General features: G+C 39.6%; 2 protein-coding genes and 1 long non-coding RNA gene across 3 annotated transcripts in view; 2 read left to right on the plus strand and 1 right to left on the minus strand.

Moving 5' to 3' along the window:
- LOC117504256 (proton myo-inositol cotransporter-like) overlaps window positions 1-10,480 on the plus strand; it is an 84,253-nt gene extending 73,773 nt beyond the window's left edge. The window contains exons 5-10 of the mRNA XM_034163678.1: window positions 5,851-6,014; window positions 6,239-6,359; window positions 7,919-8,044; window positions 8,112-8,230; window positions 8,352-8,504; window positions 10,002-10,480. Of these exons, the coding sequence (XP_034019569.1) occupies window positions 5,851-6,014; window positions 6,239-6,359; window positions 7,919-8,044; window positions 8,112-8,230; window positions 8,352-8,504; window positions 10,002-10,228 (910 nt within the window). The 3' untranslated portion in view covers window positions 10,229-10,480. The remainder of the gene's footprint in view (window positions 1-5,850; window positions 6,015-6,238; window positions 6,360-7,918; window positions 8,045-8,111; window positions 8,231-8,351; window positions 8,505-10,001) is intronic.
- Window positions 9,346-26,932, minus strand: LOC117504257. Its single transcript, XM_034163679.1, has 15 exons — window positions 26,582-26,932; window positions 26,340-26,487; window positions 26,027-26,159; window positions 24,898-24,952; window positions 24,681-24,795; window positions 24,435-24,544; window positions 23,595-23,716; window positions 23,309-23,460; window positions 23,155-23,224; window positions 23,038-23,068; window positions 22,746-22,773; window positions 22,579-22,649; window positions 16,819-17,485; window positions 15,645-15,826; window positions 9,346-9,554 (listed from the first exon to the last, which is right to left on the minus strand). Exons 1-14 carry the CDS (start codon window positions 26,609-26,611, stop codon window positions 15,657-15,659), a joined length of 1,902 nt encoding a protein of 633 aa, XP_034019570.1. The 5' UTR covers window positions 26,612-26,932; the 3' UTR covers window positions 9,346-9,554; window positions 15,645-15,656.
- On the plus strand, window positions 11,694-20,643 carry LOC117504259. Its single transcript, XR_004558750.1, has 3 exons — window positions 11,694-12,818; window positions 12,855-13,181; window positions 20,627-20,643. It is a non-coding gene; the product is annotated as an uncharacterized LOC117504259 (long non-coding RNA).
- Window positions 26,933-27,341: the final 409 nt, after the last annotated feature.

Raw genomic sequence — 27,341 nt, forward strand, 5'->3', positions numbered from 1 at the left:
CTTGTGTACCTCAGCACCTTGTGCAGAGACCTGTTTCCCCACCAGGAAATGTCTCACCTGAGTCCACCATCTAAATACCAACGGACCCACTTCATGTTATGCCCAAAATATGATTGCTGAAGAAGTAGAAGTCCTACATAGGTCTTGAGAGCCATTGATGCCAGTGCTTTCCTCCGGATACCACAGCATGAAGACGTGAATGGGAGTCTACGACTCCACCAGTCCATCTTTGGTTACCGCTCCATCCAAAGCCAGTACCCATTTATAGCCGGGTGGATTTGAATAATCCAGATGAAGTGTCTTGTCCAAGGATACAGGTCAAAGCACACGTCTGGAATCTAACCAAAAGGTCAATACGGTGCAGGTTTCCTTGATACCAGTGACCTCAGAAGGTGATTTCAGAGATGATCAGGAGGGAGAAGGTCATCAGTAAAACCACCTGCTGATGCAGTTGGTTGCAAAGGAAACTTGCACCATCTTGGTCATTCATGGCAAAGTAATTGCCCACCCCAGTCTATACATTGGTAGTCGAACCTCTACCCAGAGAACCACTTGCTCTGTGGGATAGATGGAGTTATACGTGCCCTAAGGCTAAGGCTGTGATTTACCCTACGGTCACATTGGCGACAAGCAACATAGGCAAAGCCACAATTTGCCATTCATTTTCAATCAGAGTGGACATTTTGTAGCAGCAAGACACAACGGTCACCCAAAATAGACGAGAAGTTTGTTTTCTGCAAATGCTTATCGATGTGACACAGCGACTATCAATCTGAGTCAATAGGCAGCGTGATGTCAGATGGTCATTCAAGATGGAAGAATATGCTCTGAAAACAGCTGTATAAATCTGTTTCTCATATATTTTGTGAGAAATAAACACTTTGACATCTAAAAACGCTATTTTTGTAACCAGATAGAACCTCTCAAGTGATTTCCGAGACATCTTACGGAGAGAGGTTAGCATGCATGGGAACGTGCCACCGGAACGCCCATCAAGCGACAAAGCCAACTGCTTGTTGCCATTATTTGTTGCTAATGTGACCATAGGGTGAGATCAGGATAGCGGCACCATTAGCTTCCCTTGACCACATTAACCCAACGGCATATCTGACATTCCAGCTTTGATTTCCAATAACAATCCAAATTAAAAAGACAAGGTGGCATCGCCACACAAACAAGGACAATCTGCCACTTTGTCAGCATCACTTTCCATCGTGATGGCGTTAAGCGGTGGCAGATGTTCCACTTGAAGCAATTTGTGTGTTCTTTTCTGTGCACATTGGCATTTGTGAGTCAGAACGTCCAATCAGCAGAGTGGCGACTTGGGTTGAGCACTTGTGTTGCAAATGTGACGCTGCTCTGTGTTTATATGCATTCGTTTGAAAAATAGGCCGGGTCCCGGGAGAATCTCAGTCTTCTTTCTCTCTCACCCCCCCGCCACATATCTTTTCCTGTCTGTCCATTTGGTTCCCATTTTCACGCCCGCGTCTCTCCTTCTCCATTTTCCTCTAAGCGTTCCTTCTTCTCACCTCTTCAGTCTTATCATCACTTATTTCTCACTCTCTCTTTATCCGTGTCTCCTGCTGCCTATTTTTCTTGTGTTGATCCTCCTGCGGTCTCCACTCCCTCTGAATTCATACTATTGAGTTATATAATTAGATCAATGCTCGGTCCATACGTCCCACTCTATTACGGAAATCTGTAACCAGCAGAAATCTCCCTGCAACTCTTTGTCACATGCCACTTTCCATTCCACTAAAATCCATACCTTCTCTCCATTAGGTTTCGGTGAATGCTGATTTATCAATTTTTAGTGCAATAATTGCCAATCAACTGAAACTCAATGCAAGATTTTAGCTTGATTTCATGCTCTCAAGGCAGCAACTATCTCAGCGTGGTGTGATAATCAACACACTTAACATGAGAAATGCTTTCTGCACTCTTTTCCTACATCATTGAATTATGGTTGGACACTTTTTTAATCTTCATCGCACTGGTCATCTCTATCAAGAGATGAGAGTAAGTGAAGATTGTAACAATATGACATCGGTTTAAACACCATCCCATTCCAGCACATAGCCCTAGCCCAACAACTGTGTTTTCTGAAGATGCAGCTGCCTCTGCAGACTGAAAATTGCTCGGAGTCCATGAATCCTTTACTGTTTTATCTTCATTGTGCTGCAGGATTTTCATTGCATTTAATATCAAGTTTCTTTCTGCTAACTGTCAATCATCACACTCCCACATTAGTGCGCGGAAGTCTGCAAGAACTAATCCCTAAACTTTTCTGGCACGTCTTTGATGCAGTAATCAGCTTGCCTTTAGTTTGCTTGTTGTCAAAGCAAACTGAGTTTTTTCACGTTACCTGGGATGGAGCTTCTCTTCCTCGTGGGTTTGAGGCAGGAAAAGTTTTACACATTAAGAGGAATGAGGAAAAACGGGAACAAGATGATGATAGAGTTTGAAATAACCTCCGAAAACAGAGCGGTTTTTAGTTGAAGTCTGGTTTCAGCTGCTTGGATTTACAGTGCTGTGAAAAAAAAGAGTTGGTTTCTGCCTCCATCTTTTCCGTAAAAACGTCAAAAATTTTATATGACATCAGAATTTGGGCATCTTGATGTTAAATTTGCAGACGTTTCACCCTTTAAACTCACAGTTAAATCAAAATCTCTGCAACATGACATCAATTAAATATAAATAATATGAAAGCCAGAAAAATGGCTTGCGAAGTATGTGCCCCCTTTAGCATATGTACCAGTGATGTGAGGGAAGCCACCAAGACAATCCTGAAGGCATGAGACTCTTCTGTTGCTCTGATTGAAGATGGTGCAGAGTGCAACTCTTCTCTGTTGCACCACGTCACAGCTTCATGGTGGAGTGGAACACAGAAGAATCAAATCTAGGCTTGAAGTCTTGCATACGTCTTCTAGTAAACTATAGCTGAAATTTTCTTTCTTTTCTTAAGAAAATGTAATTGGAAGAAAATATAACTTGCATAACGCCTCATTTCTCCACTACTTCAGAGTTGTCTTGGTGGCTCCCCTCACTAGTCTCCTTCTTGCACGGTCGCTCACTTTTTGAGAACTGCCTGTTCCAGACACATTTATCATTTAGTACAAAACTGTAGTTTCTTAATTATTTTCCTTGATAGATAAATGAAAATGTGTAGAAACTCGAAACATTTCCACAGCACATTTCAGTTTAAGATAAAAGTGGAAATGACTACCTGTGTTGTCATGGCGATACAGCGACAAAAACAGAGGGAGAAAAGCTCTCCTGAAAGCTGTATTTTGCATCTATTGACTTTCACCTGTCGCTCTCTTTCTTAGTTATTGTTTCGCTCCCAGCCATCGTTTTCTCACTCAGTCTACCTGCTCATTTCAATCCTCCTCGCTCCTCTTTCTCCCTACATATGTTGTTTCTCCCTCACTGATGTCGCTCTCCTTCAGAGACTTCAACTGAAGCATGACAGCGCAGCACCATGTTTCCATTTTCAGATCAAGGTCGGGGCCAGATTCTCCTTTTTTGCTTTGCACCGCAGCTCCGCGGGGCCTCTTATGTACAAACTGGTGGGTGTGATTGTGAGTGCGGGCTCATCTGTGTTTCTGCGGGATGCAAACAGATGATATCTGTGCCATTTAATGTGTGTGTGGATGCGCACACGGCATCATCCCTTGCAGAGGTCACACTAATCCAACTAAAAATGACTGCATCGTAATGTCAGTGCAGCAGAATCTTACCAGGGTGCTGTGCTTTGTCCCAGTCATCCATGAAATTTGGTGGCAGTTTTTAGGATCGCTGAATATGTCTTGGATTCATTTACAGTGGAACCTCAGTTTTAGAACTTAATTGGTTCCTAAATGTTGTTCTTAAACTGAAACCTATTTTTCCATAAACAGTGTAAAATGGATTAATCCGTTTTCACCTTTTTAACAGCATTTCATGCATGAAAGGCAGACAAAAAAAAAAAAAACAAAGAATATGCATAGTATCTTACACAAAATACTGCACAGTAACTATAATAAAATAGACCATTTAATTTCACCTTACCTATACAGAAGAGACCACAAGAACATCAGGTAACTGAACTTCTGGGCTTCTCTTTGCAGTACTCCGTTAGGACGTTTCACTGCACAACAAGCCAGATTATTCTAGGTGTTTGTCATAAAATACTCAAACATCCTAAACAATCAGACACATCTGTTGCCGTGAAACTCTGGTCAGATTTAATGTCGTATGCTAACAGCATTAGCACTTGTAGCAGCTTTTGGTAGCTTCACCTGTTTGTGCTATTTAATGTGTCATTACTGGAAAAAATACGCGGCTCATAACTTTTGATGTGCACAAAAAGTAAACTGTTAGGAGAACCACTATGCAGTCCTCAAAAATATGATTTAATAAACACCCGATGACGGACTTTCTTACTACTTCTTTTGAGTTTATTGGTGGATTGCAACCCAAGACGGTAACCACAAAAAGCACACAAGAAATGTTGTTTTGTTGTTGTTTTTTTGCAGGCTGTTTTATCAACAGTAGTTCTGGGTAAGAATATGGTGTTCTTATGTGTCCTGTAACCAGAAAGATGCAGGGCAGGAAATGGAACACAGCGGGTTGTGCTGCTGAGAAGAGAAATAATTATTTTACTTACGCTGTTGTGTTCAAACACACTGATTCTGTGCTTGGCGTAGACCTTGAGTCAAAGACGAGGTGATTCAGTTATGGTTTAGATTAGGATCATGAAATGGATCTAGGCTTTGATCTTTCAGCTTGGATGTGTGATCTTGATTGCTTTGATCTTGATTCTGCCTTTGAGCTTTGATTCCTTTGATCCAGTAATCAGAACCACAGACAGACAAATGGAAATGAAAACATAACCTCCATCAATTAATCAGATCAATTAAAGTCAAAGCTCAGTAATTACAATAAGATCATAGGATCCGGTTTAAAGATCAGGATCAAAGATCAGTACTCAAGATCAAAGCTAAATTTAAGAAACTGCAGTTCAAACATTTAAAACAGAATGTTACCTTCATTCTATTCTTGTTCTCCTCTCGTTCAGTCTGACTGGATACCATGACAGAGACCTAAGGTGTTATTATGCAAATCCCTCAATAGAATGGGTTTGTTTTGGGAAGGTGAGGGAGATAAAGATGCTTTTGAAGAGATGAAAACCAGAATGCTAATTACGAGTTGCCTGTTGAGACACACAGGCTGACAATGCTGCAGACTCTTTTTCTCGCCTTTTTACCATTACTTCTTGTTGTATTTGTGCAATGACGTAATCTTCGAATGATTTTGGATCTGCAATCTATTTTCCTTCAAACATAAATTTTGGGAATGTGTTCATATAATATACACACACACACACACATATATATATATATATATATATATATATATATATATATATATATATATATATATATATATATATATATATATATATATATATATATATATATATATATATATATATTTCACCTCCATGACATTTTTATGCCTTGCCGTTTTTATGATACCATAATTAAAGTAACAAATAGACACCCATCCATGTGTTTGTATTGTTTACCACAAGCCTGCAAAGTCTGTTTGGAGCCTAGTTGATGATAATTGGTGGTAATCTGCCTACACAGGGCAACGTGATGCCACAGTTGCCAGTATAATTACATTAAATGGACAATGGGAGAGAGAGAGGGGTGGGGGTAGAAACTGGTGAAAGACTTGCTATTTATAGCTAATTGCCTCACAGTCTCCAGATGAGTGTCTAATCCTCAATTCTAACACAATATGTTGTGGTGTGGTGGATTGTGCGTTTAAGAATCGCTTGTCTTTTCTGTCTGTGCCTCATAGGTACTACAGCGCCACCATCCTGCAGATGTCAGGAGTGCGGGACGACAGGCTGGCAATCTGGATGGCCGGCCTTGCCACCCTCACCAACTTCCTGTTTACCCTGGTGGGGGTGTGGCTGGTGGAGAGAGTGGGCCGCAGGAAGCTCACGTTGGGAAGCATCATGGGTAAGACGTGGAAACAGTGATGCAAGACATTTGATCGGAATTGTCCTTGTCCACCCAGTTATAAATCAGTACTGGACTTGCTTGGGGAAATAATCTGACATGCACTAGTGTCCCAAACAGGGGAAATCATAGACTCTTTTATTCGCTTCAAAATAAGGTATTCGGGCATAAGCACTGGTCTTCTCTCATTGAAAATATTGCGTGTTCTGTGTGTTCTTCCACAGGTACATGTCTGAGTTTGACTCTGTTGGCCGTCGGTTTTCTGCTCTCTGCCCAGCACACTCCTCCAATCACCTTCCACCCGTTAGACCCTTCCATCGCCAACTCTACATGCAATAAGTACCAGTGAGAGCACACTCCTGCAGTCCACCATGATTCAACGTCTTCATTTGTTCGTGTCGTTCTTGTCACTTTAAAAAATTTGGAGTTGCAAAACATTCAAATATTTCAAATAGCGACATGACGAAGTCACATCTATATGGTTTCATCTACCAGAGCCAGAGAACTTATTTAAGTCTCTCTTTGTTGACTTTCTCTCAGTGTTTTGATTCTCAATTATCATTCTGAATTTAAATAGTACAGCAAATGGCAATCATTTTTTTTCTGTTTTTTTTTTTTTTAAAGGCATTTATTGTTAGCGTATGCTAACTAGGGTCTTATGGTTATCCATGTTTTGTGCAGCCACACGTGACCTTGTAACTGCTGACAGGAACATGAATGAAAAAGTTTTACTTACTTTGTCTGACCCTGATTCAGGCATCACCCAAAGTTCACTTTTTTTTTTTTTGCTTATGCAAACTGGACACAAGACACTCTGCCACATTTGTGGCAAAGGCCAAACAACCACGCTGGAGACATCTGATTAACTCTAACTGATCGTCATTGAATAACCGCTAACTGAATGCGTTACGGTAGCTCTAATTTAGTGAAGTAACTGACTGGCTGTAGGTAACTGAGTAAAAGGAAGTCTAACTTAGAGTAACTAAGCAACTCAAAGTAATAGTAACTGAGTAAAGGTAACTGATTAATCTGAGAGTAATCAACAATAACAAAAGTACGAGGAATTTAAAAGCTCCTTGTATCTGACCTGACCTTTGATTCTGGCAATAATCTATCATGATTCCAAAGATCCTGTTTACAGAGTCAAAGCAACAGGATCTGAATTCTGTATCACAGAATCAAAGATGAAAGGCACAATCCACTCCTTGATCCTGATCACAGCAGCACAGAAGGACCAGTTGTGATGAAAACATAACCTCCTTGGCAAGTTCAAAAGAGCAGCAATAAGAGTCAAAAATGAGTGATGTGGATCAAAGATTTTCAGTAAAATCAAATGACCACAGGTCAGCAGTCAGGATCAAAGAATGTAAAAGAAGACATCAAAGAAATGCAAACAGACAACTGATGGACCTCAGTGAAGCTATGGCATCCCGAGTGTCCTCTTAGTTAAAGGAAGGTACAGACTTCTAAAACTTCACGCCCTTTCATCAGGATTACGCGACAGCTTGCTTACATTTCAGCGCCCTCTTTAAGTAATTGACTGTTGCTCATAAAGTGATGTTCTCGAAAACAGCTTTTGTCATCACACTTGAGTTGCATCAACAGAGGGCTCGGAGACGTAAATGATGATGGATCTGGCTCACTGCTGTTTAAACCATATGGATTTTGCTCTTAATTTTGACGTATGCTTTGGCCTGATTGGAGAACTGCACATTTCCTTTGAGTAATTAGGCAGTTAGAGGGGTGGAATCTGTTATCATTCTATTTGCTGAGTGACACCAGAAAATATATTTAAACACGACCTCAAGCAGCGTAATCACCCCTTTTTTATTCTGTATTCTAGAAATATCACGTATTTGATGGTGTCTGTTTGAAGTTTGCGCCGTGTGCTGTTCTGCTCGCAGGCTGTGTGAGCCGTGCATGCTGGACCCTGGATGCGGTTACTGTTACCGTGAGAATGGCTCTGCACTCCTCACCTCATCCTGCGTCCCGGTCAATAAGGTCTCCACTGAGCAGGCAGCGTGGGGCAGGTGAGTCACAGGATGTTCAAAGAGCATGCCATTTGTCCTGAGTTGATTTCTCATAAATGTTCTACAGATGCTCCAACTCCACTCAGATGAGGGAGCACACCTACTGGGCCTACAACTACTGTCCCACCTCCTACTCCTGGATGGTCCTACTGGGCTTGGTGCTCTATCTGGCTGCTTTTGCCCCAGGTACCTCACTGTTACTCATTTGTGGCCCAAATGACACAAAAACATTCAGATTTGGAAAATCTGTTTACCTGCTGAAGCCAGTAAGCAGAATGTGTAATTTTAGTCAATGTAACTTTCACAGGGATGGGTCCGATGCCATGGACCATCAATTCTGAGATCTACCCTCTATGGGCGAGGAGTACAGGGAATGCCTGTTCGGCTGGAGTCAACTGGACCTTCAACATCCTGGTGTCCCTTACCTTCCTCCATCTGGCTCAGTACTTCACCTACTACGGTTAGCTTCTGGGCTAAAAGCCTGTTTAGTTTGTCTTTCCAGTAATGAAAGTTTTCCAAGAATGACCAAATTTATAGATATGCAATGTACCATTAGTTGTAGCCAACAATTATATTTTTGTGTGAGCACATATGCTAACACTAACTACAGTTCCTCATTTGTAAAACAAACCATATCAGCATCACATTGTCTGGTATAAATAGCAACTGCTCGATATGTGGACATCTGGTAATTTACATAAAACCTTCATTGCTTCTCTTTTGAAAAATGGTTTACAGATTACAATGGAATTTTCCAGAGTGATGGTATTTAGGCTAACGAAGAGTTGAAGAGATTTTAATGTTATTTGAATTTGACCATTTTCCTTGCAGTCAATTTCTCTACAGTCTCAAGATAGATTTTTTTAATGTACCTTTTATTTTGTTTTAGATTCTGTTTTGTGAAGTCAAACAAGATTTTGTACATGACTTTCTTCCTGGAATAATTCACTTCAGCTATGAAAGGGTCAGCAAGCAACCTGAGCTTGGGAGAGAATTTGGTTTCCAGCAAGATGACGATACCAAGCCCAAAAACACAACAATTCAAAGCGGGGTACCAGATTGCCCACTTGCTGGAGAAATTTCCTCAACTTGAACAAATTTGTCAACATAGACCACAACTGTCACAGTTTTGGAAAAAAAAAAAATATTATTTCTTAAACACACACCTCCAATCCAACCAACAAGGTAACAGAGAAGCACCATTTTATATCTCCTAAACTGCATTTGTGATAATTAATGCAGACTCCCAACAGTAGGGGGAGCCATTTATCAAATTTTTAGTTTTCAGAAGAAGAAAAAAGTTGTCATTTATATGTAGTTCAACATTTGAGCATTTAATGAATTGTATAACCAGCCTATTCAGTGTCAAGAGTAGAAACTGATTGATACCCTGAGGTGTTCTTTTTCTTCAACCCTCCTCCATATCTCCTGTCAGTGTGGTCCAACAACAGGTTTCTGACCTTTCACGGAGCTGGCAGTCCATCTGTCACGGGGTAGCTCTGGAGGCATCCTGAAACACACAGAGTTAATAATAAGAATTGGATTTTTCAACACATTCATCAAGCTTTCAGGATTTAGAAAAAGCAAGAAAGTAATGCATCTTTATAAATGTAGCCATTCCTGATAGATGTATAATTTATGCACAGTTGATTCTGTCTGAAGAATGTCATTCTGTTTTGATGAGGAGGAAATGGGGATCACGTAGGGCAGGAAATCTCATTAAACCTTTTTGGTTGAGTTTATTAACACTGCTTTGTTGGGGCGTTTTTCCTTCAGTTCCAAACATATTGAAAGCAATATTCGGTTTTCCTGACAACATGAGCTGCCCCGAGGTTCTGCTGTCACCAAGTGCTTCTCATTCTTCAACTCTCACGGCCGATAAGTGGCAAGTTATTTGTGTTTTCTTTCCGGCGTTACGCACTGACAGTATGTCTCTTTCTTCATTTTGGCTCCTCAGGGGCTTTCTTCTTCTACTCCAGCCTGGACTTGCTGGGCTTCTTCTTCATCTATGGCTGCCTGCCGGAGACAAAAAGCCGGCGTTTGGAGGAGATCGAGGCCCTATTTGAGAACAAGCTCTGTTCCTGCGGTGCCTCCGATTCCGACGAGGGTCGGCAGGTGGAGTACATCCGGGTCAAGGGGTCAAACTACCATCTATCAGACAATGACGCGTCTGACGTGGACTAAGAGGATTTTCTGTATCGATAACGTTCCTCTGGATGTTTCAGTAACTTCAGTGAGGACTGAAACACGCAGAAAACGTTTGTAAAATTTCAATTGTGAGCCGAAGGAGATGCTGGTTTCTCTCACTGAGACGTTAAGAATCAGTGCTTGAAATGCCTTTTGCTTGTATCAGCCAGTTCACTTTCACTGCTGTAAACTCAACAATTGGAAGTGAGACTTCAGCCAGAAGCATTTTGTTTGGAATCTCAAATCGACCTGCCAGACACGCATCACAAACATCTACGGAAGTTTACAGCATCACCTTTTCTTTTCAATATAGACCTAGAACATATGTAAATGTAGGCTCAGTGTCTTTGTGAAAGACATTTGAACAAGAACAACTGTTGACTTATTGTACAAATATAAGGCACAGTTCCAATCAAACAAAGTCCATATTTAGTCCAAAACATTTTTTAAACATTAGAGCAGTTGTAACTAATCATTATCATGCCATTATGCCTTTCCAATAGAAATTAAATGTTTAAATGCTTGTAGCATAGCACACAAATGTCACTTTCCGATTTGATCTTGCTGTGTATTAATTCAAGCGTTTTGTTTTGTTTTTTTACAGACATGTACAGTATATTGTACAAGTTTAGCAAACTTGTCATGTGGGTGCCTAAAAGAACTACTCACCATTTCTCGTAGCACTGGAAGGAATATTGGTTAATTTTTAATAATAAATCAGCTTGAGGTCACAATTGCTTCATCATAGCTGTGTTTTTTTTTGTTTTGTTTTGTTTTTTGCAAGTTCCAGTTCTGCCCTCCCGTATTTTTAACACAATAAAGCGGAGAGTACAGTTTAGTATGTCTTTAAAGAAGTTTTGTCATAACATACAGTATAGATGTCAGTAGGAATTTTATTGTTTTCTTTTTGATGTGGGAAAAAAGTATTTTTTAATTAATTTTAATAATTTTTTTAACATATCTAAATTTAAATAAAAAAATTAAACAATACAAATAGTATGGGTGTTCATCCCCTTTATTATAACATAACTGAATCATTGCTTTGTCAGTCAGTTGGCTTTTGAAATCACATAGTTAGTGAAATGGAGATCAGCTGTGTTTCATTGATGGTTCAACTTCTAAAGAGTCAGTGTTATTTTAAAACCACAGTGACAAAAAAAGTAATTCCAGTAACTCTGTGAAAAGGTGACTGAAAAGCACAAATCAGGGAATGGCTGTAAGGTATTTCCATAGGTGAATTTTGAGTTCCTTTTAATCAATATTACGATATAAAGGCCATCTTTAAAATCTCAGTGACTATGCAGTAAGGAGACTTGTGAAAGAACGCACCATGGCAACACTGAGGTTTTTACAAGCTCAGTGGCTGTTACTGGACAGAATGTTGCTTAGTTGCATAGCATTATTGAAATCTAGGCTTAAGTTTGCCAGAAGGCATGCGGGAGACTCTGACATCACTTGGAAGAAAGTACTATAATCTGAAGAGACCAAATTTGCGCTTTTTATCAGTTATACAGACATCAGACTATGTCATTTTCACAAGCCAAACACTGCACAGAAGGTTGGTGGTGGCTACAACACAGTGTGGAATGCTTATTTAGGTAGTGGGTGATACAAATGTAGCAAAATGCACAGAAGAAAATGTGAAAAAGTCTGTAAGAAACCTGAGACTTGGGAAATTTGTTTTCCGGCAAGACAGTAGCCACAAAAATAAGGCTATATAAAGGAATGGCATAAAAAAAACATTCTTGTCCTGGAGAAGCCAAGTTTGGGTCCTATTCTTGAACCTAATGAGAATATATTCCTTATTCTTCACAGAATTTGAGCAGTTTACAACAAAGAGTGGGGCAGAACTTTCCAGAAGTACAAAAGTGATAAGATGCCAAGACTCAAGGGTCATTAGTTCTACTGATGTGCAAGCAAAATATACAAAGTTGGAAGTTGGGAGAATACGCTTAATGTAATTGGATATTTTTTATCTAGATTTTAATTCAGATTATATATAGATACTTAATTTCACTAAGTTCAAAGGGCATATTTTTTAATTATTATATGAAAAAATTTGGATTTTCTTTTTTAATTTATGTATTTATCATTTTTAATGTGATAAAACAACAAACTTTGTTAATATTTTTATAGACAAACACCATAAATGACATTGCATGATAAAATAAAACATTTTTTTTTTCCTCCTTACATACTCGATTTATATATAACATGACCTTATCAGTGCCTGTGTATTGTGAAGGTGCCTAATGGCCATTTTTCAGTTCCACCTCCTAAAATGGACACACAATATATGTATGATACTGTACGAATTGTCTCTTTTTTTAAATTTACGTGTATATATTAACATTTCATCCATGTGGAACTATTTTTGTTGGTGGTTTTGTTTTGGTTCATTTACTATTATGTAATGTATTTCTGCCTTTGTCTTCCTCTGTAGCCTTATGTACAAATAGCACAGCACATCATTTCTGCGGTTCTTGTGTCAAATGTCGAGGTGTAGCCTTTCAAAGAATTTTAAATTTTTTTGTAAAATTGTAAAACCGTGCCAGGTTGAACTTTGTTAGTGAAAGAAATACACCAGGTTTTTGTGTCGCAAAAACTGAAGCGAGAAAACAAGAGTTCCTGTAATGGACATTTGTGTAAAGTAATAACGTTAACAGGCTGTGCTGTTATTTTTTTAATATTCAACCTAAAATTTCAAACATCTTTGATGTTATGTCACAATTTAATGTCATATAGTGACCATCAAATTTAAATGATGTATTTGTGTCAAGTGTCCGTGATATTTTTGGTCATTTTGGGACATTACACTTGTGAATGAATGCCTGTTGAAACTCTCATAGGAAGAATTTGTACTATTTTCCTTCTAAAAGGCAGCACATTGTGTCCTTTACAACACATTTTAAAACATTTGTGTTTCCCCAAAACAACCTTAAAGAACTATGTTACACGTTATTATGCTGTCTACAAATAATACTTTCAGATTGTTGAATATTTTCCATGAGGTAGTCAGATGGTTCCAGAGTTGTATTTTTTCTCAGAATCTGTCATTGATTTATGTTCACTTCAGTAAGCAATGAAAATCACAGTGTACTAACCTTATGCTAAAAACTAGCGAAACTTTCAAAATGTACAACCCATGTCTGAAAATGATTGGCATTATGTGCTCTTCGCCAATAGGAGCAGTAGAATCCAAGAGAGGATTTTACTGAAACCGGCAGGATGCACGGCTCTCAGTAATGACAAACATCTTTCAAATATTCTGTTCAACAGATTCATTCTCAGAAATTTGCTTTAAAATTACCAGAATTACCACAAGTTAATTAACTTTGATCAGATCTTTCTCTTGTAAATTATACTTTTAAAATGGGGTGTAACAATTGTTTTATTCAATTTTATTTGTTTAATTTCCATTAAAACAGTTTCTATTTTCTATGGACATACAGGTGAAGAAATTCAAAATGCCAAGGTAGTATTTGAGTTTTCCGGAACGTGTCCTTAAATTACACAAACTAGTTTTGTATCTACAGTGTTATTACGTAGTTTAAAATGCACAATGATTAAGGTGTTGCACCATAACTTATTGTGTAATGAAAACTTGTGTTGACCAAATATTTATTAATGTGATTGTTTTAGGCTGCGCTTTGTTAAAGTAACGTAGTATTCAGCCTTTAACACACTCTTTGACAACTCGGGACATTTAATGTGTATTTATGGTGAAATAGTTGTAATTTCTTTCCTATGTGAACCAATTACATCTATAAAAAGGTTATAAACTATAAAATACTATTACAAAATAGTGCTGTATAGTATATTTGATTAATGTTCATGCTGTAAATGTTTTGCAAGAGTTTATAATTCTATAAAGGTGATATCTTCATACTTGAACGTGTCTGTATATGGAGAAATAAAGCTGAGGATGAGAGTAATGCTTTTGGGATTTATTTAATTATTGCTGTAAATCAGAACAAACATATGAAATATAAATAATAATGTATATTTTAATAGCCAAGTGGCTTATGTGTGCATGCGTGCATGCTTGTGTATAGCTTTGATCACAGAGAAACCGGGGAGACCTGACATTTGCAATTTGGTATGATTATGTATTTTGGGTCAAGGATGAACGCTGTGAAAATGGAAAGTTGATAGGACAAATATTTTTGGAGACGTTGACAATTTTATCTAACAAGTAAACAATGGGCGTTGTGCTGAAATGCACCATGGGATTTTGGGGTTTTTTAAATGTTATTGTGGTTCATGTTATTTTAACAGTGTTATTGTTATTGATTTATTGTGTTTTGTGGTTCAACTGGTTTAGTCAGTTTAGTTAAGTGTCATGTTGCCATTACCATGAGTGAAAAGTGTATTGCATTTGATGTCTTCCGCCACCATCTCTGATTGTGCGTGTGTAAAAATAGAAGCACCTGCTTGTGACCGAATGCGGAAAGACAAAAATCTCTCCGTGCGTGCGTGCATTTGTCGATCACGGACAAACAACACAGCTGAAATTTGCTGTGTGGTATGCTTATGTATTTTGGGTCAAGGATGAATACTGCGAAAACATAACATTGATAGGACTATTTTTGGAGGAACTCTGGATATTAGCTAGCATTGCTAATTACATGCTGGACTGACACGTCATTCCAGCAGGGGGCGGTAAATCATCATATTAAAAGCGTGCGTGCATGCATGCATATTTTTTTATGTAAGTACATGCATTCAGTCTGCTCTGTGTTAGCCTGATACCGTCAGATCTCAGAAGCTAAGCAGTGCAGCATCTGGTTAGTACTTGGATGGGAGACCTCTTTGGAACACCAGCGGCTGTGTGTTTCTCCATATGACACTGGAGTTGTGTCAGGAAGGGCATCCAGCATAAAAACTTGTGCCAAGTACCAATGTGGATCTATCTGCTGTGGCGACCCCGAACAAAAACGAGAGCAGCCAAATGGACAACAACAACGACAACAATGTAAGTACATAATATAATTGTAAATACATTAAATATACATGGATGACACAAGAAAGTGAAAACACTTATTTCCATTGTGGCCCATTTAAAAATCAAATGACAAAATAGAAGTAATAATAAACTATAATAATAATAGTGTGTATATGATAACAAGACAGAAAATTAACATTAAAAAAATTATGTAATTAACAGGAAATAAAAGGGCTGAGTTCTTCTAAAAATTGTTGAGGTCTAAGGTTCTAAAAATATTCTGGACTCACACACCATTCCAACTCATTATAAAACCTTTGCACAATTTATTACCACCCTTGAAAAATGTCGGCTTACCTATTTCATAAACACCATCCAATCTACAGTCCATGGATCCCCACAGGCAACATAAATTATATTTTGGATTAAAAACAGCATGCACAGAACCAGAACAGGTGCATTCTTTACCTCCTGCTACTTTCATTCCTCCTTTTTCTGCCTCAGCAGGAGTAAAATATCAGCTATTTCCTGTAGTGTTTCTGGATCTTCTGAGTGTCGGTTCACTCTGCTGGTCTCCTCCATCACGTCATCCAAATTCTCTTTCATCTGAGGGCCATTTTCCTTATCTCTGCCCTCTCCATCCTTCTTGCCTAATTCAAACATGAGAGGGCAGAAAACAAGTTTAGAAAAACGACACTTGATGTTGTGGGAATCTGCAGAATTCTAATGTATAATATTAAACTTAACGCCTTACAACAGACACACATTTAATTACATACAGTTACTACAAATGACAAAATATGGTATGATGTGCACATAAAATCTGGTAGTCAGGTTCATGAATATTTGGATATTGCCACTTTTGTACATCCTTCTTAAAGGACCAAAAATAATTAGTCTACTTTCTTCTCCATTGCTCTGTGGCCAGTTGTGCATTCTTCCCTTATGAATTAATTGTCAAATAAGCAAATAAAAGGTGTACATTTCGGTTACATTTGCAGGTGAAATCTGTTGTTAATTAAAAAAAAATAAAAAAAAAATGCATCCAAATAAACAATTTGTGATCTTTCCTATAAAGAAAGCATTCCCAGCAGGACCACAGAAAACATGGCATGAAAAAAAAGCCCTTTCCCTGGTGAAGAAAAAAACAATTACAACAGGCCAAATCAAGAACACCCTTCATGAAGTCAGAAATTAAGATATGACAAGAATAAATACAGAGGGTTTGCTGCCATGTGAAAAACATGTCAGCCTCAGAAACAACAACAAAAAAATCAATCTTTCAAAACCTGCAGAGTTTTTGATGCGGCACTCAACGGATAAATGAAAGATCAACTTGTACCAAAATGATCTGAATGGATAAGGGGATATGGAGCAAGGGAGGGAACCTGCTGATGAGCTAAAACACTCTCCATCGACAGTGTAGCACGGTGGGGGAAGTGTTATTATGTGAGCATGTATGGCTACACGTTCTGCTTGTTTAGCTTCGGGATGTTGTCAGACACTTCGAATAACAAAACTGTCAGTGTCCACATATTTATGAACCAATTAATTTTTCCACTGAACACTCACTGACTAAATTAGAAGTGCTAATCAAAGCAAAAGTAGTATTCAAACTAAATTTTCCATCTGCATGCGATACCTCGAGTGTTGCTCTTGAGATTGTGTTGAAATGGGTTGATTGGTGCTTGCAGTATCGCTCTGCGCTCACGGTTGTTAGCAGCGAGTTGGTTTAAGATGCTGCCGCCTGACAGAGATCCAGCCCTGTATGTGTTCCTGCTCCACAGCTTGTGCTTTCCTGCACTGGTGGAGCTGTCTGATGGAGTTTTGTGTGGCTGTGCAGCAGCATCGGTGCAATCACTCTGCCTCCCTGTGGCCAGACGCGGCACTGACACATCACTGGTTTGTTGGCAGAAATTGAACACAGAAGGTTTTGTGACACTGTCTGACACAAAGCAGCACTGTGTCGCAGCGTCGCATGTCTCAGCAGTTGGAGAGTCGACTGTTTGAGTGTCTGCATCTTGAGTTTCACAGGATGTTTTCTTGCATTTGCAGAGCTCTGTGCTCGGAGTATGAGTTCTGCTTCTTGCTTGTTTCTCATCGTTTCCACCAGATTGATCATGACAGTCAACATTCTCCGTAGACTGTTTTTCACAATCATCAGTGGAGTTCACTTTGGGTTTCGTGTGTGGGGTCAGCGGTGTTGGATTCCACTCTGAGCCCAGGTTTTTGTTCAGGGTATCTGCACAGCAAACGTGGTCCACATCTGAAGAAGCAGCGTGGAGACACGTCTGGCAGCATTCATCATCCTTATTTAGTCAGAAAAGCAAAACAAAATTGTGTTTAGCTCAGATGTGGACTTGATGGTGATTTATATTATGTGTAGGTGGTTATATTGCTTGCCTCTACTGGTGGTTGGCTCTCACTGCGGTATTGTATCACTTCCTGTTCCGGAGCACAGCGGTGTTTTTCTGTATCTGTTAGCTGTTTAATCTGCGTAGTTAGATTGATCTAGTTATCTAGATTACGATTTGTTTCCCAGTGTAATCTTTACGTGCCTTAACTAAAGCACTCCTTCTGCTGAATCACCTCTAAATTATTTACACATTATTCACTTTGCGTGTTTTTAGGAATCCGCTAGCTTAGCGTAGCTACTAGCTCTTAGCCGATTTAGCATGGCGGCTTCTCCTGTCTCTCCCGCACTTTTCTGCTCTGGGTGTGAAATGTTTAGTTATTCCTCGGCCTCCTTTAGCAGTAATGGTACTTGTAATAAGTGTAGCTTATTCGTAGCTTTGGAGGCCAGGCTGGGCGAATTGGAGACTCGGCTCCGCACCGTGGAAAATTCTACAGCTAGCAAGGCCTGTAGTCGGTGCGGACCAAGGTAGCTTAGCCGCCGTTAGTTCCCCCCTGGCAGATCCCGAGCAGCCGGGAAAGCAGGCCGACTGGGTGACTGTGAGGAGGAAGCGTAGCCCTAAACAGAAGCCCCGTGTACACCGCCAACCCGTTCACATCTCTAACCGTTTTTCCCCACTCGACGACACACCCGCCGAGGATCAAACTCTGGTTATTGGCGACTCTGTTTTGAGAAATGTGAAGTTAGCGACACCAGCAACCATAGTCAATTGTCTTCCGGGGGCCAGAGCAGGCGACATTGAAGGAAATTTGAAACTGCTGGCTAAGGCTAAGCGTAAATTTGGTAAGATTGTAATTCACGTCGGCAGTAATGACACCCGGTTACGCCAATCGGAGGTCACTAAAATTAACATTAAATCGGTGTGTAACTTTGCAAAAACAATGTCGGACTTTGTAGTTTTCTCTGGGCCCCTCCCCAATCGGACCGGGAGTGACATGTTTAGCCGCATGTTCTCCTTGAATTGCTGGCTGTCTGAGTGGTGTCCAAAAAATGAGGTGGGCTTCATAGATAATTGGCAAAGCTTCTGGGGAAAACCTGGTCTTGTTAGGAGAGACGGCATCCATCCCACTTTGGATGGAGCAGCTCTCATTTCTAGAAATCTGGCCAATTTTCTTAAATCCTCCAAACCGTGACTATCCAGGGTTGGGACCAGGAAGCAGAGTTGTAGTCTTACACACCTCTCTGCAGCTTCTCTCCCCCTGCCATCCCCTCATTACCCCATCCCCGTAGAGACGGTGCCTGCTCCCAGACTACCAATAACCAGCAAAAATCTATTTAAGCATAAAAATTCAAAAAGAAAAAATAATATAGCACCTTCAACTGCACCACAGACTAAAACAGTTAAATGTGGTCTATTAAACATTAGGTCTCTCTCTTCTAAGTCCCTGTTGGTAAATGATATAATAATTGATCAACATATTGATTTATTCTGCCTAACAGAAACCTGGTTACAGCAGGATGAATATGTTAGTTTAAATGAGTCAACACCCCCGAGTCACACTAACTGTCAGAATGCTCGTAGCACGGGCCGGGGTGGAGGATTAGCAGCAATCTTCCATTCCAGCTTATTAATTAATCCAAAACCCAGACAGAGCTTTAATTCATTTGAAAGCTTGTCTCTTAGTCTTGTCCATCCAAATTGGAAGTCCCAAAAACCAGTTTTATTTGTTATTATCTATCGTCCACCTGGTCGTTACTGTGAGTTTCTCTGTGAATTTTCAGACCTTTTGTCTGACTTAGTGCTTAGCTCAGATAAGATAATTATAGTGGGCGATTTTAACATCCACACAGATGCTGAGAATGACAGCCTCAACACTGCATTTAATCTATTATTAGACTCTATTGGCTTTGCTCAAAAAGTAAATGAGTCCACCCACCACTTTAATCATATCTTAGATCTTGTTCTGACTTATGGTATGGAAATAGAAGACTTAACAGTATTCCCTGAAAACTCCCTTCTGTCTGATCATTTCTTAATAACATTTACATTTACTCTGATGGACTACCCAGCAGTGGGGAATAAGTTTCATTACACTAGAAGTCTTTCAGAAAGCGCTGTAACTAGGTTTAAGGATATGATTCCTTCTTTATGTTCTCTAATGCCATATACCAACACAGTGCAGAGTAGCTACCTAAACTCTGTAAGGGAGATAGAGTATCTCGTCAATAGTTTTACATCCTCATTGAAGACAACTTTGGATGCTGTAGCTCCTCTGAAAAGAGAGCTTTAAATCAGAAGTGTCTGACTCCGTGGTATAACTCACAAACTCGTAGCTTAAAGCAGATAACCCGTAAGTTGGAGAGGAAATGGCGTCTCACTAATTTAGAAGATCTTCACTTAGCCTGGAAAAAGAGTCTGTTGCTCTATAAAAAAGCCCTCCGTAAAGCTAGGACATCTTTCTACTCATCACTAATTGAAGAAAATAAGAACAACCCCAGGTTTCTTTTCAGCACTGTAGCCAGGCTGACAAAGAGTCAGAGCTCTATTGAGCTGAGTATTCCATTAACTTTAACTAGTAATGACTTCATGACTTTCTTTGCTAACAAAATTTTAACTATTAGAGAAAAAATTACTCATAACCATCCCAAAGACGTATCGTTATCTTTGGCTGCTTTCAGTGATGCCGGTATTTGGTTAGACTCTTTCTCTCCGATTGTTCTGTCTGAGTTATTCTCATTAGTTACTTCATCCAAACCATCAACATGTTTATTAGACCCCATTCCTACCAGGCTGCTCAAGGAAGCCCTACCATTATTTAATGCTTCGATCTTAAATATGATCAATCTATCTTTGTTAGTTGGCTATGTACCACAGGCTTTTAAGGTGGCAGTAATTAAACCATTACTTAAAAAGCCATCACTTGACCCAGCTATCTTAGCTAATTATAGGCCAATCTCCAACCTTCCTTTTCTCTCAAAAATTCTTGAAAGGGTAGTTGTAAAACAGCTAACTGATCATCTGCAGAGGAATGGTCTATTTGAAGAGTTTCAGTCAGGTTTTAGAATTCATCATAGTACAGAAACGGCATTAGTGAAGGTTACAAATGATCTTCTTATGGCCTCGGACAGTGGACTCATCTCTGTGCTTGTTCTGTTAGACCTCAGTGCTGCTTTTGATACTGTTGACCATAAAATTTTATTACAGAGATTAGAGCATGCCATAGGTATTAAAGGCACTGCGCTGCGGTGGTTTGAATCATATTTGTCTAATAGATTACAATTTGTTCATGTAAATGGGGAATCTTCTTCACAGACTAAAGTTAATTATGGAGTTCCACAAGGTTCTGTGCTAGGACCAATTTTATTTACTTTATACATGCTTCCCTTAGGCAGTATTATTAGACGGTATTGCTTAAATTTTCATTGTTACGCAGATGATACCCAGCTTTATCTATCCATGAAGCCAGAGGACACACACCAATTAGCTAAACTGCAGGATTGTCTTACAGACATAAAGACATGGATGACCTCTAATTTCCTGCTTTTAAACTCAGATAAAACTGAAGTTATTGTACTTGGCCCCACAAATCTTAGAAACATGGTGTCTAACCAGATCCTTACTCTGGATGGCATTACCCTGACCTCTAGTAATACTGTGAGAAATCTTGGAGTCATTTTTGATCAGGATATGTCATTCAAAGCGCATATTAAACAAATATGTAGGACTGCTTTTTTGCATTTACGCAATATCTCTAAAATCAGAAAGGTCTTGTCTCAGAGTGATGCTGAAAAACTAATTCATGCATTTATTTCCTCTAGGCTGGACTATTGTAATTCATTATTATCAGGTTGTCCTAAAAGTTCCCTAAAAAGCCTTCAGTTAATTCAAAATGCTGCAGCTAGAGTACTGACGGGGACTAGAAGGAGAGAGCATATCTCACCCATATTGGCCTCTCTTCATTGGCTTCCTGTTAATTCTAGAATAGAATTTAAAATTCTTCTTCTTACTTATAAGGTTTTGAATAATCAGGTCCCGTCTTATCTTAGGGACCTCGTAGTACCATATCACCCCAATAGAGCGCTTCGCTCTCAGACTGCAGGCTTACTTGTAGTTCCTAGGGTTTGTAAGAGTAGAATGGGAGGCAGAGCCTTCAGCTTTCAGGCTCCTCTCCTGTGGAACCAGCTCCCAATTCAGATCAGGGAGACAGACACCCTCTCTACTTTTAAGATTAGGCTTAAAACTTTCCTTTTTGCTAAAGCTTATAGTTAGGGCTGGATCAGGTGACCCTGAACCATCCCTTAGTTATGCTGCTATAGACGTAGACTGCTGGGGGGTTCCCATGATGCACTGTTTCTTTCTCTTTTTGCTCTGTATGCACCACTCTGCATTTAATCATTAGTGATTGATCTCTGCTCCCCTCCACAGCATGTCTTTCTTGGTTCTCTCCCTCAGCCCCAACCAGTCCCAGCAGAAGACTGCCCCTCCCTGAGCCTGGTTCTGCTGGAGGTTTCTTCCTGTTAAAAGGGAGTTTTTCCTTCCCACTGTAGCCAAGTGCTTGCTCACAGGGGGTCGTTTTGACCGTTGGGGTTTTACATAATTATTGTATGGCCTTGCCTTACAATATAAAGCGCCTTGGGGCAACTGTTTGTTGTGATTTGGCGCTATATAAAAAAATTGATTGATTGATTGATTATGGAAAATAAATTCAGCAAAGAATTTGTTCACTTTGTTGGATCCAGTGCACCACCACACTCCTCTGACTAATCTGGTCAGACAGTCCCTCCAGTGTCTATCGTACCCGTGACATACTGTTTATGCACTACACTGCTATCAACTGCACACGTTCTGTCTACTCACATCACACAAAAAGGTTTTTTTGTTATTGTTGTTGTTATTAATCCACTGGCTAATGTAGGTAAGTATGATTAAATGATTGTACATGATGATAAACAGTATGCATGCAGTAGGTATATGTGTACATTTACTACAAAACCCTGTCACTCTGCCTCCAAATAATCATGATCCCACTCAGTCTAATTAATACTTACATCATCAGAGTGTGAACTGTGGTAACCTGGTGAGTATTCACAACAATCCGTGTGAATGTGTCGAGGGTGCGCTGTGGAATCAAAAAACGTTGAATTAATTTACATGTTCTTTACCAACATATTCGCCGTCACAAAATAACGTCAGAGGAGAGGCTGATGAAACTTACAAAAGCTTGTGTCAGTGCAGCTGGAAAACTGTGAATGAAACACAAATGACATGTAGCTACAATTCCACACAAAAAAGACTGAAAATTTCTCAAAGTACTTTTTAAAACCCTGCTACAACCGCAAAAGATGAGTTTGAAACAGGCTCAAACATGCTTAATCATTAACTTGGTGCCAAATGTTGCATCTAATCAATGCTCTTTCCATAACATTTATAAATTCGAGCACTTGGTGGCAGTAAAATTCTAATATTGGAAAAATTGTCAACACATTTCCTTGTATGAACAGACTCACCTCCACCTCCCGGCACTGAGAATCAACAGCTCTGTCATTAAAACAACAAAAATGTTCAAATGAAATCAAATATCTGTGACAATAATCTGATTGACTTTGCATTAAAAAGCAACCTACTGTGATCTGGGTCTGTTTGATGTGTCATCTTTAAGATATATCTTTAATTTTGCTCTCCCAAAATCAGAAGCTGAAAGGAAGCATGACATTAGTGAAAGAGAAAACATGTTTGTTTTTTTATGATCCGGCAAACTTGTGAGCAAACCGTATTTACCTTCTCTGCTGAATCCCTGGAAAAATTCATTTCCAAATTGTTCGACGGCTTCCGACTGGCTAAGAGTAAAACCCAGCACCGATTCCTTGTCGTCTGTCTGGCTGACAGCGAACGTGACTCCCTGTCTGTCGTGGTTCCCGACCTCTGGGTTACTGTGGCAACAGATATATCTGCTGTAGTTTACACTGGTTACCAAAGTGCCAGTTAATTCAGGCACAGAATACTGATGATAATAACAACAGCTGCAGATGAAAAGACTTCATTTGAATGCTAGACTAGTTGTCACCTTGGCTGTGGACTTCCAAACAGGCCTTGGACTGCCGCAGGTGTCTCGATTTGGTAAAGAAGAGGCTTTGATCCACAGGACCATGGCTCCTTCATAAGTGTGGGCTGCAAGAAAGGCTGAAACTAACAAAATAATTTCAGACTGGATATTAAAACAGCTTTATATTTTGGATAGGACACGCATCTTTTAAAGCTCACTGTTACAGCCTTGTGATGAAGCATAAATCTGCCAACAAAACATCTGTTTTTCTTTGATAACTGTAAGCATTTTTATTGGGTTTTTTTATGCATCTCATCTGTGCAGTTGTCGTATTACTGGCTCCAAATGTTAACATCTGTACTTAAGACACCTGGCTTTAAGAAAAGCTGTGTCTGGTATGACTTATTTAAAAATAAAGAATTGGTATACAAATAAATCCAATACTCTGAGTAACTCAAAACTCATTTCTGATATTTCAGTTAAACATATTTCACACGGAGTCTTTTGCTCGTTGTTGGTGTCAGCCCATTTCAGACTTTGAATACCACTTGGGGCCTCATTTTCAAATATATTTAATGGTTATTAAGTGTTTTCAAAGATCTGTGGCCACACTACATTGGACCCTTTATGATTTTTATTTGAGGTGCTTCAATCTTGTATCAGATTGTTCACCCCGGCATCATTCTACACTCTGTACTATGTGGCTGTAGTTTGTTTGTTTTAGTCCAAACACGATAGCCACAGCTTAAACCTTCAGTTCCCTGCCCTGGTATAAGCGCCAGTGTCGCATGAATAACTGTGTCATCTTAGATAAATATTAGCTATTCTTAAATATTATTCATAATATTCTTGTTTTGATACCTTGATCTGCTCCGGTCCTGAGACGTCCCAGAGTGAAGGGGAACAATGAGGATGCAGCTCTGTCTGTGGTTGACTTCTCTCCTGGGGATTCAGTTGCAGGGGGAATATTCCTAAAAAGACAACATGATTTGAATTAAATTCAATTCAATAACTGTACAAATATACAAATAAAACACACAAATTAAAAAAAAAAAAACAAGTAGAATTTAGCTTATGATAATTTTTAAAACTAAAGTAAAGCTCCACCTGGGCATGAAGAGGCTGATGAAGTCGAGGAGAATGGACTATGTGGGCCGGTGATGGGCGGCAGGTAGTCAGACGCACTGTTGTCAGAGAAGCCTGATTCCAGCACTGGTGAAAGCTGACGGGAAAGAAATGCAAATCACTTGTAGTTCCGAGTTTTGATTTTGCTCAAGCAAAAGACTGGTGATTAAAAACTATGCAAAAGAAAAAAGTGACTCACCTGTTTGCATTTAAACACCTGTGGAATAACATGCTTTCTCTTTCTTGTGCCTTGACTACAAAATACAAAAGAATGGGTGCTGCTGAGAAACAAGATGCTGATAAATTCTGTAACTGTAAATTAAGATGAATAAATTAAAAAAAGACAAGATATCTATGATTACATTATGAGGAGTTGCAGTGTGTGTTTGTGGATTTAGAGTTGTGATATTGTATGAGGAAGTCTGGAGCGGCAGAGACATATGTGAGAGTGGTGCAGGATATGTATAAGGACAGTGTGAGCAGGCAGATGTGCAGCAGGAATGATGTATGCATTCAACATTGTTTGTAGTGGTGATGGGTGAGATCAGACACAAGTGGCCATGGACTATGTTGTTTGCAGATGACACTGTGATCTATAGTGAGAACAGGGAGTAGGTTGAGCCAGGCAGAGGTCTGCTCCGGAAAAGAGGAATGAAAGTTAGATGAAGCAAGACTGAGAATATGTATACGAATGAGAGGGAGTACAGTGGAAAGTTGAGAGTGCAAGAAGTCGAGGTGGTGAAGGTATACTTGGTGTCAACTGTTGAAGATAATGCAAGACTGAAAGAGAAAGTTGAAAAGACAGTAGTGAGACAGACAAAGAAAAAAGAAATGATTATGCAGCTATCTGTCTGGAATGGGGAGCTATGGTATACATGATGTATATCCCAGACTCCAGAACATCCCAAAACTACTATACTGTAATCACTCACTCACTCATCTTCAACCGCTTATCTGGGACCGGGTTGTGGGTGCAACAGCTCTAGCAGGGGAATTCCCAGGCCACATTGACCACCTCTGAGTGGGGGATCCCAAGGCGTTCCCAGGCCATTGTGGAGATATAATCTCTTCACATAGTCCTGGGTCTTCCCCAGGGCCTCCTCCCAGATGGACGTGCTTGGAACACCTCCCTAGGGAGGCGCCCAGAAGGCATCCTTACCAGATGCCCGAACCACCTCAGACTGCTCCTTTCAATGCGAAGGAGCAGCGGCTCTACTCCGAACTCCCCACGGATGACCGAGCTTCTCACCTTATCTCTAAGGGAGACACCAGCCACCCTCCCAAAACTACTATTCTGTATTTAAATCGACGTGTGATTCCAGCTCTACCTGCACTGAGGCTCGCTCTCCACCAGACTCAGCTGTGATGGAGCACAGGGGCTCATCGGGAGCACAAGCGGTTCATTTCTCTTATGCTTGGATCCTGCCTTACTGCTTCCAAAAACTGCTACTTTTGGTTCATCTGGAAAACCACAAACACATTTATACTTCAGGAAAACTGGTCAGATGGTGCTTTTTCTTGGGTAGGGCTGCTTTGAGCCAGTACTTATTGTTTTTTCTCCCAAATTACGATGTCCCACAGAACAAAAATGATGAAACTTGTGTCTATGCGATTACTTACGCTGCAGATGTTATTTCTCACCTTTGTTTTCTTTCTTAGCAGCAATCTGGTTGACGATGAACAACGTCACCAGATCCATGCTACCAGAATTGGTAACCTGAGAAGATCCTGGCAGAGGGATTCCCAGATTTTTCAGTTTCTGCTGCATTTTTCTTCTTTCAAAGAACTCCTGAATGGAAAGAAACGAATGTATGTACACACACATGCAAAGGCAGCTCAAGTTGTCAAAACTGAAAATATTTATTTGTATAATACTGTCTGACCCGCTGTTTTTTTGAGTCACTTTTCATCATGAAGCGGTTTCTGCAAATGTCAGTATTTTAGTTTATTTCAGATTTAGCGATAGCATCTGTTGGCTAATGTAAGCATGAACGTGACAGCTATTAAAAGTTAGTCTTACCTTGAACCTCCTACCCAGTTCATTTTAAAATGCCACCAGAAATTATGAGAAATAATTAAAAGTAATATTTGTGAAGTTTTAGAGAAAATTGGTAGGTCTAGCGTTATTTTTATTATTGTTTTGGGTTTTTTTTTTTTGCTAGGTAGCAAAGGTTAGGTAACGCCGTCAATCAAAATACAGAAAATGATGCACGAGCTCTTCCTCCCACCTCGTGAATACCCACATTTCTAAATGTTGTTTATGTGAAATAGCGTTCATAACAATGTATTAGATGAATAAAAAGTCTTAAGATACTTTATAGACTCTAGTCTTTAAAAACATATTAATCGTCCATAAAGTACAGTAATAAGTTTCCGTCCATAATCGCATTTAGCAGAAGGCGCGTGCGACCAATGAGAGGAGCCCAAAGCGAAACGTAGCACGCAAATCAGCAGTGTCAAGTTAGCCGAAATCACAGTAACGCATTTCCTTTAAAGAAAGAAATGCAATTAACAAATTTTTACTTACATGCATTTACTTATACAATTTGACTGGATTAGGTTCAAGTCCCACAAAATAAGCATGAATAAGTATCAAAGGAAATCTATCACTTTGCTCTAAAATTCTGGAAAAGGTGGTTTCAC

Source organism: Thalassophryne amazonica, chromosome 22 (assembly GCF_902500255.1).
Source record: "Thalassophryne amazonica chromosome 22, fThaAma1.1, whole genome shotgun sequence".
Classification (NCBI taxonomy): domain Eukaryota; kingdom Metazoa; phylum Chordata; class Actinopteri; order Batrachoidiformes; family Batrachoididae; genus Thalassophryne; species Thalassophryne amazonica.

What these genes read in the sequence shown, in the direction of transcription:
- LOC117504257 (XM_034163679.1), bottom strand. Translation starts at nt 26,611, where the DNA reads ATGATGAAAAGTGACTCAAAAAAACAGCGG. An exon ending in TGCTAAGAAAGAAAACAAAG is followed by an intron (nt 26,160 to 26,339) that starts GTGAGAAATAAC and finishes GTGGTTTTCCAG; the next exon opens with ATGAACCAAAAGTAGCAGTT. An exon ending in CTCAGTGCCGGGAGGTGGAG is followed by an intron (nt 22,774 to 23,037) that starts GTGAGTCTGTTC and finishes TTTCATTCACAG; the next exon opens with TTTTCCAGCTGCACTGACAC.